Below are 13,380 nucleotides of genomic sequence, written 5' to 3' on the forward strand. Positions count from 1 at the left end.
TGTGTGTGTGTGTGTGTGTATTATTTATTCTCTTATTTATTTATTTTACAATTCGAAGATAGAAATGTGTCCTCCGAGCTCTTTGGCTCTCTCGTTGAATAGAGCTCCCAGAGAAAGCCCCGCTCAGCCTCCTCCTCCTCCTCCTCCTCCGTCTCCTCTGCCAGAGCTCAAGCCTTCACCGGGGACAATATTTAGAGATTATTGTCAATGAGCTTGAGCACTAAACCTGCTAATGTTTGCCCCCGGCACTGGAGCTGCGTAGGCAGGCTCAGGCCATAAAGAGAACAGGGCTCATTTAACCAGGATTTACACCAGGTCGCTCCACTCCACCATCAGATCCGTCCTGACCTTTTTTATGTGCGCTTACAGTATCTGCATTTTCAACAGTATTCATATCTTAATGAGAAAATATCTGGTCAACAGATGAAAGCAAGGGAGGTTAAGCATTCGTTTATTACACTGAAGAGAACCTCCCTGCCTCATCAGTCTTTCAGAGTGGTGATAGGAACCAGGCGTCTGAATGTTAGGACGTACCGTAAGCTGCTGAATATATTCCATAAGTGTGTTAGTCACTGGGATTCAAAATAGAAGGACTTCCCCTTTAATACACTACGACACACAGCTCTTTTCAGAAGACTCAGTTTTACTTATGGCTGTTTTTACTTGTGTAAACCTTGCTTAGTGCTGATTGGCCAGAAGGACCTGTCAATCACAATGAACTGCAGACATCCAGCACAAACTTCATTCATTCATTCATTCATTATCTGTAAGCGCTTATCCAGTTCAGGGTCGCGGTGGGTCCAGAACCTACCTGGAATCATTGGGCGCAAGGCGGGAACACACCCTGGAGGGGGCGCCAGTCCTTCTCAGGGCCCAGCACAAACTTGCTATCTGCAAAATCTCCAGCTACAGCAGAGGTTCAAACGCTCCTTGGCGAAAGAATCCAGGGAGAGCTGTGGTAGCGGGCAACGCACCAGGCACCAAAAAGCGAGTAGAGTCGAGTAGAGCAGGTGCCACGAAGTGGAAAAGCATCATTAGTGTTCTCCTCCAAGTGTTAGCAACAGGTTGAATAGCTTCCCATTCCTGATACCACTAGGATGTGCTTGTGGGATCATCCCGCATCCCACTCCCTGTTACACAGAGCCCCGGCTGAACTCAGGAGCTCTGCAGGAGGAGAGGGAAGACATCTCAGCTTCCTGAACTGCCTCATTTTGGGGGGCTCTCTAACCACTGCTACTGTAACACTGTGATCTCCAGTGTGGCAGAGGAAGAATACCTCCTCTCTTCCTCGCTCTCTCTCTCCGACAATGGAGTCGCTGATGTGGAAAAGCTCCCCGAGTCAGCTCCACGTATTGATATTTGCCTGAAAGGTTGCGCTGTGTGTTAAAGCGGGCATCGAGCAGCCAGGGATTGATCGCTTTAGCTCGGCCGCTGATTAAAAGCTTTCTTTATGTTCGGATCATAATCGTCCTCTTGATTTAAAACCGTTTGGACGAGGCGCCTGATTCAGGCTTTTATTCGGACCGTGTTCTCGTTTATGACGGACGGCTTGTATTAAGTGACCTTGTCCCTCTCTCTCTCTCTCTCTCCTCTCTAAGCGTCCGATAGTATTTGGCATTTGAACGAAAAAGGCACACGGCGGCTTAAAAGAGCCCAGCGTTCCAAATGATTTCTTTCCAATTCCCATAATTCCTCTTTGCTGCCAGAGGCTGATAGTAAACGAGACACCAGGCCCATTTTACACTCTCCTAAACTGTAATTGTGGGAGCGGTACATTCGGAAGCCTCTCTGCCTTCAGCTACATGTTTACTAGGCTGCATCTTAGCAGATGTATGATGCGCCGCTGTCCTGTATTTACCGTGTTATTTATACATATCCACTGATACGCACTCCTGGGGGCAGCTGTGGCCTAGTGGTTAGAGCAGCAGGCTGAGGATCTGGAACGTTGTGTTGTTCAGTCCCCGAGGCCAGCAGGGAAAGCGGAGTGATGGAACAGCACTGTCTCCTACCTCAACATCCTCTTGAGCAAGAAACCTCGCTGTGTTTAGAAGATTCACTTAGGTGTTTCTGAACTATAATGGCGTCTAGACTGTTAGTGTTCTCCTCCAAGTGTGTTGAGCAGGTTGAAAATAAGCAGTGGCTGCTTTCATTCGTCTCCGAATACTTTCCTGCACTTTAGTGATGTTATGGCAACTGTTGTGTAGTTTTTAAAATGAAGGATGTCATTATAACGCAGTGCTTTTGCAGCATTTGTTCCTGATGGAGCTCAATAAATTCTTCTCACTTGCCGTTTTCCAGCGGGTGACTGTCTGTGAGGAGTGTGGTGTGTTCTCCCTGTGTCTGCGTGGGTTTCCTCCTGGTGACTGTCTGTGAGGAGTGTGGTGTGTTCTCCCTGTGTCTGCATGGGTTTCCTCCGGGTGACTGTCTGTGAGGAGTGTGGTGTGTTCTCCCTGTGTCTGCGTGGGTTTCCTCCGGGTGACTGTCTGTGAGGAGTGTGGTGTGTTCTCCCTGTGTCTGCATGGGTTTCCTCCGGGTGACTGTCTGTGAGGAGTGTGGAGTGTATTCCCTGTGTCTGCGTGGGTTTCCTCCTGGTGACTGTCTGTGAGGAGTGTGGTGTGTTCTCTCTGTGTCTGTGTGGGTTTCCTCCGGGTGCTCCAGTTTCCTCCCACAATCCAAAAACACACGTTGGTAGGTGGATTGGCAACTCAAAAGTGTCCGTAGGTTTGAGTGTGTGTGTGTTGCCCTGTGAAGGACTGGCGCCCCCTCCAGGGTGTATTCCCGCCTTGCGCCCAATGATTCCAGGTAGGCTCTGGACCCACCCCGACCCTGAACTGGATAAGGGTTACAGATAATTAATAAATAAATGGATGAATGAATTTGTATACGACTACATCGCCTGGGCCTTGAAACTCCATACTCCTTCATGAAGATGTTGGGAAACACTCTGACGTCACCACGTGAACGGCACACGGAGTCAGTAACTGATGCGGCGTGCTGACCACTGCGGTGGGTGGATTTGAATATTTCATTAGCGCCAGGTGCACAGGTAGGCAAAAGGTCGTGTTTGCTCACAAAACGGCCCGCCGGCGCCGCGACTCCACAGACGTGTTTCAATTACGGCGGGTAAATGCCACGGATGCAGGGAGTTTGTGCTGTTTACCATTCCGCCCGTGTCTTCGAGAAACAAGGGAGAACGCTGGGACCCTGTGAGCAGATCCCAAACCTTCTGCTCAACCTTTACTGCCGTTAACTGAGCTTCATCAGACAGCGCCCACTCCACACAGAATCACGGCTAACCCTGGGAAGTGACGAGAGCCGAGCATGGCGACCTAAGGCTCATGAGTGACCACTCCAAGGCCATTGCCCAAGCTGTTATAACTTAAGTGCCTGAAAGTCTAGGGCCTGTCCTCCAGAGTCCTACCAGAACTTGGTGCCGAGGTCTCGTGGCTAGATCAGATCCAGTGTGAGTGTCACAGCTTTACTGATGATATTCAGTACACTCTGTGTTGAATTCTATATCAGAATTCATATCCTGTTTACAACCGCGGTGACAGAGTGACCCGGCATCGGAAAACTGGACCAGAGGCAGCGGATTATAAAACAGTTTATTTATGCGCTGCTGCGTGGCGGAATAAATTAACATCCAGCTCAAACACACTACACCTCGCCCACCCTCAGTCACACACACACACACACACACAGTTATACACATACATATTTTTTCCTCACTCTCTCTTTCGCTCTCACTCTCTCACACACACTCTGTTACTCTCTCACTCTCTGTTCCTATCTCTCTCCTGTCTCTCTCTCTCTCTGTTTCTATCTCTCTCTCTCACTCACACTGTCTCTCTCTCGCTCTCACTCTCACTCCCTCTCTGCCCCCCCCTTTCTCTCTCACACACACACACACGGTCTCTCTCTCTGTTCCTATCTCTCTCACTGTCACTGTCTCTTTCTGTTTCTGTCTCTCTCTCTCACTCACAGTCACACTCTCTGTCTCGCTCTCTCTCTCGCTCTCACTCTCTCACACACACTTACTCTTTCTCTCTGTTTCTATCTCACTCTGTTTTTCTCTCTCTCTCTCTCTGTCCCTCTCAGTCTCTCTCTCACACACTGTCTCTCTCTATTTCTATCTCTCTAACTCACACACACACTCTCTCTCTCTCTGTTCCTATCTTTTTTTTCTCTCTCTCTCTCTCTCTCTCTCTCTGTTCCTATCTTTTCTCTCTCTCTCTCTATCTCTCTCTCTCTCTCTATTCCTATCTCTCTAACTCACACTCTCTCTTTCTCTCTCTCTCTCTCTCTCTCTCTCTCTGTTCCTATCTCACTCTCTCTTTCTCTCTCTTTCTCTCTCTCTCTCTCTCTCTGCCTCTGTTCTCTGTTTCTCTGTCACTGTCTTGGCTCACTATATACCTTTTACTTTATTTCATTTTCATACAACAATCTCTCTCTCTCTCTCTCTCTCTCTCTCTCTCTCTCATCATACCACTTTTTCTTTCTTTCTTTCTCACACACAAATACACATTCTGACACTCTGTCTCTCACTCTTGTGTACTCTCTCCCTCTCAAAGTTTTCAGACACACACACACACACACACACACACACACACACACACACACTCTCTCTCTCTCCAGCGTAGAGCCATCAGCCTCTCTGCACTTGAAAGGCAGTGGCCTGTCCCTTTTGGGTGGGATTGTTTATTCCCTGCTCTGCTTTTTCTCACTGCTCTGTCTAATCTCAGTCCTGATCAAAGCAGAAAAAGGAGCACTTTCAGAAGCGCCGCATTAAAGCAGCCGTCGAGAAACACACACTTTTCTGTCCGTCTCCTTCAAGGACGCTCAGCACTGATACTGTACCCCTGTGTTCACACAGCCTTGTTTCAGAGCGAGTACTGGCCCCACCCTCCAGTGGCCCGCTTGATAATAACCAAGCCTCAGAAAGCTGCAGAAACAGCAACAACCGACACCAGCAAGAGTGAAAAACTCACATAGTGCAACTAACACACTATCACCAGCACTATGTGTCAGTCCTTTTACATCAGATAAACCCACACCCATGCTTGGACTTCCCCGGTTTGAAGGGCTTTAGCTACGTTGGGTGAGTTATGGTGTTTTCCACTGCTCCACACGGCTCAACTCACTTAGAGTTTGGTGCTTCTTCACTGGCACTGCTCCCCAGTCAGTGACATCACAAAACCCCATCTCTAGCTTTGAAAACCACATCAGCCCAAACACCTCGAGGTAAAGTTAGGAGCTGTCGTCGTGAGTAGTGAGCAGTTTGTGCTGGATTTGAATGACATGGCTCTGGCCAATCAGCGCTCTGCAGGGTTTACACATCATTATTATTAAGTACCTACTCAGCATGGCTGGAACCCAGAGCGAGCTGGGACTGAAAATCGACCCAGGTACCAGATTTGACCAGTGGAAATCAAAAGAACCGTGTCGAGTGGAAAAATTAGTAAACCGAGCTGGACCCTTCTACCATGCGCCCAAGCGGCTCACTCACTTCTTCTCAAAGGATCCAGGAGTTTTCTGTCTGCCATCAGCAGGTTCACAAATCTGTGAAATGTCCTTAAATGAAGCACGTTGATGACCTTTGGCGAACTCCAGCCGTAATTATATATTCATCATTTATTTCACGTTTCAACACGTCTACAAATGATGTTAGATCAGCGAAGATCTAACCAGTGTTTGCCCAGTCTGTTGACAGCTCATAGCATCACTGATAAAAACAGCCTTGTTCAAACACACACACACACACATCTACTTTAGTGAAAGGCATCCAAATTTATATGAAAAGAGTCCAACTCAGCAAGCATTTCATCAGTCTGTAATACACACACACACACACACCACACACACACACAAATATTTGTTCTATATAACACTGAACTAGAAGGTCGTCACTGCCCTCTGTATTGTGTTTACAGATCAGCCGTAACATTAAAACATTCACCTCGTCTCCCCACTCACTGTCCTTTCACAGGTGCACTTTGAGGTTCTACAGTTAGCCCTGATTGGCTGATTGGTGTTTTCACCTTATTCGGCTACGCCCCTTTTCCGCAGTACTGCTCTTCCAAGTACAGATGCATATGTGTGGATTAAAAGGGTTAAAGCGTGTTTTATAAGAAGAATGCAAGGAATTACAGCAGTTTTAAAGAGATAAAGTCTGTGGTTTGTGTGTTTTAAACAAAAAAGTGAGGAACGCGACCTGGTTTTTAAACTTAGGCCATGCATAGTGTCTTTTTTTAAGGTGGAACAGCAAATTCAAAAAAGAGGCTGGTGATTAATTATAGGGCGGCACGGTGACGCAGCAACAGAGCTCCAGGGGCCTGGAGGTTGTGGGTTCGATACCTGATCCGGGTGACTGTCTGTGAGGAGTGTGGTGTGTTCTCTCTGTGTCTGTGTGGGTTTCCTCTGGGTGACTGTCTGTGAGGAGTGTGGTGTGTTCTCTCTGTGTCTGCGTGGGTTTCCTCCGGGTGACTGTCTGTGAGGAGTGTGGTGTGTTCTCCCTGTGTCTGCGTGGGTTTCATCCGGGTGAATGTCTGTGAGGAGTTGGTGTGTTCTCTCTGTGTCTGTGTGGGTTTCCTCCGGGTGCTCCGGTTTCCTCCCACAGTCCAAAAACACACGTTGGTAGGTGGATTGGTGACTCAAAATGTCTGTGTGTGTGTGTGTGTGAATGTGTGTGTGTGTTGCCCTGTGAAGGACTGGCGCTCCCTCCAGGGTGTATTCCCGCCTTGCACCCAATGATTCCAGGTAGGCTCTGGACCCACCGTGACCCTGAACTGGATAAGGCTTACAGATAATGAATGAATGAATAATTATAACATTTTAGCCTCGTGAACTGTCCAGTTTAAGGTAGAACGTTTGACTACAAAAATTGAGAATAAGAAGCAAACATCTAAGGCGGAAGGGAAAAAATCGGACCACATCATCCTCCACTAATGGCACATATAACGCGGAAAGTGGCGAGAGCAGTGTGTTTATTTGAGCGCTGTGACTGACCGACTGACTAACTTCACTCAGAGTGCAGTGTTTTGGTGTGGGAGGGAGCGCTCTGAGTGGTCAGTCACAGAGGTTTAACCTGCATCTATCTGTGCTTTGGTCGAAGTGGGGTCGAAGAATTATGCCTCTAGTGTTAAGGTGGAAATAAAAATTTGAATATGAAGTAGGTAAATAAGCACATTTTTTGTCCTGAATATGTACTGAATCAGAATCAGACACAGAATCAGACGACTTACACACACACACACACACACACACTCCTAGACGGTAACACACATGACCTCCTGCATATTAAACTTGTCTCATGTTAAAACTAGTGCGGTTATTCTCTTCCTCCTCCCTCACGCTCCTTATATAAGCTGCTCTTCGACTGGGTGTTTGGCTTGATGCCCACTCACGCATTTCACCACAGGTTTTCTTCCTTAACATCATCTATATCTGCAGCTGCCTTTGTGCTAGCGTTCCCTCGCTTCTGTTTTCCAACTGTTCTTTATGCTCTCGTTTCCTCTGGTGCTCCAGACAGAGCTGTTGTTCTCTGCTGAGCCGAGCTAAGCTCCCGCTCCCAGCTATATGTGAGTGTGTGTGTGTGTGTAAGTGAGTTTGTGTGTGAAAGCTGCTTTCTGTCACTCTGTGTTTGCAGTACAGTTTAGATGGAAAAGGCCTGGAAGAGCTGGGCTCTACATATTTACAAACACAGCTGAACTTTGACACCAGCGAAGGCGGCCTGGGTTTAATTCAGGCCAGAGATGACAAACTCAGACAAGGCCAGTTCAGTCCACACGGTGCCTTGGGTTAGCTACTGTAAACCAGCCAGACATTGACCCATTCTACAGCTGAGTGTGTCCAGTGTAGACAGGGCACTGTACAAAAAAAACATCACAATTATAGTGGCCATAATTATCAGAGTTATCACTGTGTATTTAAAATGTAATCAAAAAGTACTTATACACAATTAAATCAAATGTTATAATGAATAAAGTAGCTACAGATAAAAGTAGCAGCACTATGTACTCATTTATGCAAAGCTAGACCTAAAAGAACGATAACTCTGCAGCCTTTTTCTTTCTTGCCTCATGTAAAGCTGTAGAGCCGTAGACCTAATCATGTGAGATTAGAGCCATGTTCCTTTCAAACACCTTCTAGAGCACCAAGGTAAATGCATTTGAATGTAATAAAACATTTAAGGTGCATCAATGTTGGTGGCAGACAATTATAGAGCTCTATTTACGTAGAACAAACTTGCAAACAAAATTGCTGTAAATTCACAGCGAGTCTGCTACAGTATTTTATTGTAAATCACAGTATTTACAGTGAATTATTGTATTACTCAATTACAGTAATATGCTGTAAATTTGAAATACAGTAGTGTTCCTGTAAAAATACGGTAAATGCCTGGGAACTCTGCTGCCAGTATTTTACTGTAAAATTTACAAATTTTTACAGTGCAGGGAAAAACGCCCTCTACTGTAATTATAGTAACATTTAAGGTGGAACCGAGCACTGCAAAATCCAAAAAAAAAAAGTTGGAATGAGTTGTGAGTTTGTAATTCTGTGTAGAATGGGTTTTTGCGTTAAAAATGAAACAAAAACAAGCAAATTTCTTCAGTCACGCATTTGTTTATAAGAGAATCACTATCCGTAGTTCATGTCTGGTCCATTGTGTCCAGTCTAGGTGCCTGGGTCTGTGCTGTGGAAACACTAGGCCATGCATTTAGATCAGCGCTGGGATTTAACTCTTAGATGTCTGTGCTTTAATTAAATTTACATTACAGCGAGCCACAACACTTCCCTAGACAAATCACTGGCCGCTTTATGGACACACGCTGAAAGATTAGCTGACCAGGGCTGTCAGGAACGAGGGACGGACTGACTGAGGGCGGACGCATTCGCTAAAGCACAGATACTTTTAATGACAAAGAATAACAAAACAAAGAGACTGTAAACAAAAGACAAGAAACGGGGATCCAGGCAGGATAAACGGGACACGGGGAGTAGAACAGGATTAACGGGACAGACAGACGAAAGAACGAAACGACAAAGGAAATACAGCGACAACGTGAAAACTAACAACGGAGAGACTAACGAACACGACAGACTTGACTGGATACACGGAACAATAGAATAATGACCAACAAACAGGAAGTGTAGGAAGGGGACTTGTATTTAAGACACTGACGAGACGCACCTGAGACAGATAACGAGAAGGACGGGTTAACAGATGACAGATGAGGAGGCGGGACAAAGGCGGAGACTAGAACATAAACAAAACAGAGCCATGTGCAAATAAAGCACATGGCGGGGACAACAGACTGACAGGACGAAGGCGTGACAAGGGCAGAGGCAAACACAGTCGGAGTCGGAGGCTGCATCTGTGCGGTTATGAAACGTGGGTTAGAACAGGTTAAGCATTGCTTTTAAAATAACCTTTGTTTTTGTGGTAGACCCCTAGACTGCAACTGGGTTTAGTGTGTTTGTGTGTGTGTTGTGTTGTACTGAACTTTGTTCTACTTCTACTGTCCGTTTTCATTGCTTCCATAGGTTTAACCGACCCTCCACCAAACGCCAACTTCAAAGCACAGATCTTCTACTTTTGAAAGCACTTTATTGCCAGAGGATTTAGAATCTGCACTTTCCACTTGTTTCACTGACCTCTGAATTTATAATAAACAGCCGTATGCACCATACCTTTGTTTTTCCCACACTTAGAGCAAGTTCTAAAGGTAAAGCCAGCTTCATAAAGCTCTAGTCACAAAGCCCAACACCTAGCACGCAACTTTTAACTCCGAGACAAGCAAGCCTTTCAAATGCGGGAAACTCTCTCCAACTCTTTAAGGTGGAGAGGGGGAAATGAAAGAGGTTGCGGTGTTTAAAACGATAGCATCAGTGGCCAGGTCAGTGTAAAAAAATAAAAAATAAAGCCGGCTGTGGTGAAGGCTCTGGAGAATACAGAGTGGCGCAGTGTGTGGTGTTTACTATGCTCTCTGTTAGTGAACTCAAAGGCAGTCACAGGGCAGTGAGTCCAGTTCCCCAGCGGAGCTCTGCTACACTTGTTCCTTCTGTGTAGTCAGGGCTTAGATCTGATTTAAAATGTAGTGGACGATGCTTGGAAAACTGTGAGGCAAACACTGAACCATTTGCTTGTTATTGGTTATTAATTATTAAGTATTTTGGAGGTCGGGGTTATGTTTGTGGTATTGTTATTTGCGGGAGTGTGGGAGCGAACTCAGTGTGTATATATAGAGTGAATGAAAGTGTGTGTGAGATGTTGTATAAGCCTTGTTTTGCTGTGTGTCGTAGGTGAGCCGAGTCCCAGTGGAGAGCTGCTCTCAGTACCGGAGCTGTAAGAGCTGTTTGGGCTCTGGGGACCCTCACTGTGGCTGGTGTGTCCTTCACCACAAGTAAGTCCCTCCATCCACACACACACACACACACACACACACCTTCAGCTGTACATCATTATACAGAGCTGCGTGCAAAGGTTTTGATGCCCTCTGGGTCAAATGTGGTTTTGTTGGAAATGAGGAAAGATGCTGGGCATTGAGTTTGACTCGGAACCCAAAATTCCACTCAAACTTTGTTTAAACCTGAAGTTTAAAAAAATATATATTAATTTAAATAAATAAAACATACAATACATTTTAAAATAATAAACCTACCACATCAAAACAACAAACACGATTCTTAAGTAGAAAATATAAATAATAAATCAAACAGGATGGACAACATGGAAAAATAATAGTAATGAAATATAAGAAGATTGAATAAAATGAACTAAGAAAGAGCACTAAAACTTTTATATCGAAACTAAAACCAATTAAAAGAATTTCAAGCTGAGTGCAGTGCTTAGAGATTATGATTTAATAACATCTAAGTGCCACTTTTTGAGATGCACTCAGACTTCATTTATTACCGCTGTTATAAGCCTGCTATAACATCCGAACATTAAGTCACGCAGTGGAAGCTCAGTGATGTCAGACCCATGGGAAACTCACGCCTGAATCCACTCATCAACTTTTCATGATGCCTCATAGCACTCTGGTGCCTCTCCGGCCAATCAGAGAGCTGTGTTCTGGTTGCCATGTCACCTGGTTTGTACAGAAGTAACAGGTGACATCATCACCACGCCCGAAATGTCCTGTTGTTGGGGGTGTTTAATTACACCGTGAGGCATTGAGCTGAACACACTGAAATGCTTCTGTTCTGGAATGTCTGAAGGAGTTTGATTGTTCATGAAATCATGCTCTAATTTTTGGTCAAAGTACAATTCTTGGGCCAAAAAATCTTAAAGGCTAAGCACCACTTAATGGACCTCCATGAATATTCCACATTATTGTAGTTACTGACAGATATAAGTATGAATTAAAATGAAAATAGCAGCTTAATTTGCTTTAAAACTGACAATTTTATTAAATTGACGGAAAAACCCGAGCTCGCTACGGAAATTCTTGAACGCAACCGTGACGTCACTGGTGGACAACAGCTGAACAACGCCGCGGTAAAACACCGTTATGACTGACTGTTATGACAGTATCTAGCTAAATAACCCACATTATTCATGACAATAGCCTAGCAATAAGCTAAACTCAAATGTAGAGGTACCGTTATTCTTGTAAATGTGATCGAAGTCGAACTCGAATTCATCCGACACTATAAACCTCCGTAACGCAGCTACGTAGCCGAGTATAATCTGAGCCACCGAGTTTAGCGAGTCAAGCTAACGTTAACTAACACCAACTAAAACAGGCGAAGTGAGTGTCCTTACCCTGTTTACCTCCATGTTACAGAGGCTCTTGAACACCTTTCGTTGGTGTCCTTACATGCCCATATTGTTGGAAAAGCGCCAGTGAAATGAGCTACAGATAACGGAGTGAGCGGATGGTCCTTTCCAAAGTGCCCGTTTAAAGTTGACAAATTTAGTTCATTTTCTGGATATTTGGGTCACTGGCTGTAAGAAGCTGGGTGTGTTCGCCCTGTGTCTGTGTTGGTTTCTTTCCAGTGCCCCAGTTTACTCAAAGACTCCTAAAACAAGTGTTCTCTGGACACATGGAGACCTTGAAAAGGATGAAGCAGTTACTGAAGATGAATGAATGATTGTAGTCAACTTGCGGGGAATTTTCAAATGGATGCTTTTAAATTCAGGGCATTGAATCATTTCCTACAGAATTAGTAGAGTTTGTGAGGGAGTGAATCGTTTGATTATGAATCATTGACTCACTGAATCAGATTTGTGACTGTTTGTGTTTGGTTCGTTTAAGTAATTATTTATTCATTTATTTTCTGTGAGTTTGACCCCTGGTCAGTTGCTTGGTTTGGTGTGTGTGTGTGTGTGTGTGTGTGTGTGGGGTGGGGGTTGTTGGCTGGTTTCCAGCCCCTGACTGGCCTTGGCGTTATGGATGAACTCTTGGAGAACGTGGTGTCTGTGAGTGGGCTGCGTTCCGTCAGCGGTGGGAGGAAGAACATGTGTGAGAACATGTGCCTTGATTTATGGAGTGAGAGTCTTTGACTTGTGTGTGTGTGTGTGCGAGCGAACGCTTGCTCCCAAACCAGTGGATATGTGAAGTCTCAGAGCACAGACGGACACGAGGTGGCCCTGGAAGCACTTTCTAAAAAGTGAAAAACATAGATTTCTTTTTTCCCACCTCTCATCCGTGAAATCTGCAAAATGTCTTAAAACCTGTGTGCACTTTGTGTCCTCTCCAGTCAGCAGTCACTGCTCTTTTTTTCCCTGTTTCAGGCACTCGCAGACAGATAAAGTTATCCAGAGGTAGATGAAACAAAGCCTTTGTTCTGGGCGAGCGGCCTTGTGATGAAGACGTCTGTATAGTGGCGCAAACTATCCATCTCTCTCTCTCTCTCTCTCTCTCTCTCACTCTCTCTCTCTCTCTCTCCCTCTCTCTCTCCCGCTCCCCGACCACAGCCCATACCTTCATCAAGATAAAGATCTTTAATTAAGATGCAAATCTGGGATTGATGGAATAATTAGCGCGAGCCTTTGCCGCGCCCGTTGGAAAATGACATTTGTTTGCATATTAATGCCATATCCCCAGACTTTACATGACCTTGTGACAGCCACTGCACAGCGCAATTAGTGGGACATCAAGCAAAGCGAGAGAGCAGAAAGTGGGAGAGTGAGAAGGGGGAAGATTTAATATCCAACTCGCTCCTGACTCCTCTTTCTCCACAGCTTCTAGGGTTACCACAGACCCCCCCCCCTAGATCCAGGGATGTTCGAGCACTGTGACTTAGAGAGAGGGAGATTGACCGTTGACCTCCGCCGTGTTGCTCACAGCCGGGGCTCCTTTGCTCGTGCTCGGATGACAGACGTATGAATGAGAAAAGAGAGAGAGAGAGAGAGAGAGATGGAACGAGTGAGTA

General features: G+C 45.5%; 1 protein-coding gene across 2 annotated transcripts in view; it reads left to right on the forward strand.

The window, feature by feature from the left end:
- The window catches only part of plxna3 (plexin A3), a 587,367-nt gene that overhangs the window by 88,008 nt on the left and 485,979 nt on the right, over positions 1–13,380 (forward strand). For both annotated transcript variants that reach the window (XR_010795288.1, XM_066643219.1), the window contains exon 5: positions 10,303–10,403. Coding sequence is in view for 1 of the 2 variants with exons in the window: in XM_066643219.1 (XP_066499316.1) it covers positions 10,303–10,403 (101 nt within the window). In the remaining variant the exon portion in view is untranslated. The remainder of the gene's footprint in view (positions 1–10,302; positions 10,404–13,380) is intronic.

The sequence above is a fragment of the Hoplias malabaricus genome, chromosome 14, assembly GCF_029633855.1.
Source record: "Hoplias malabaricus isolate fHopMal1 chromosome 14, fHopMal1.hap1, whole genome shotgun sequence".
In the NCBI taxonomy this organism is placed as follows: domain Eukaryota; kingdom Metazoa; phylum Chordata; class Actinopteri; order Characiformes; family Erythrinidae; genus Hoplias; species Hoplias malabaricus.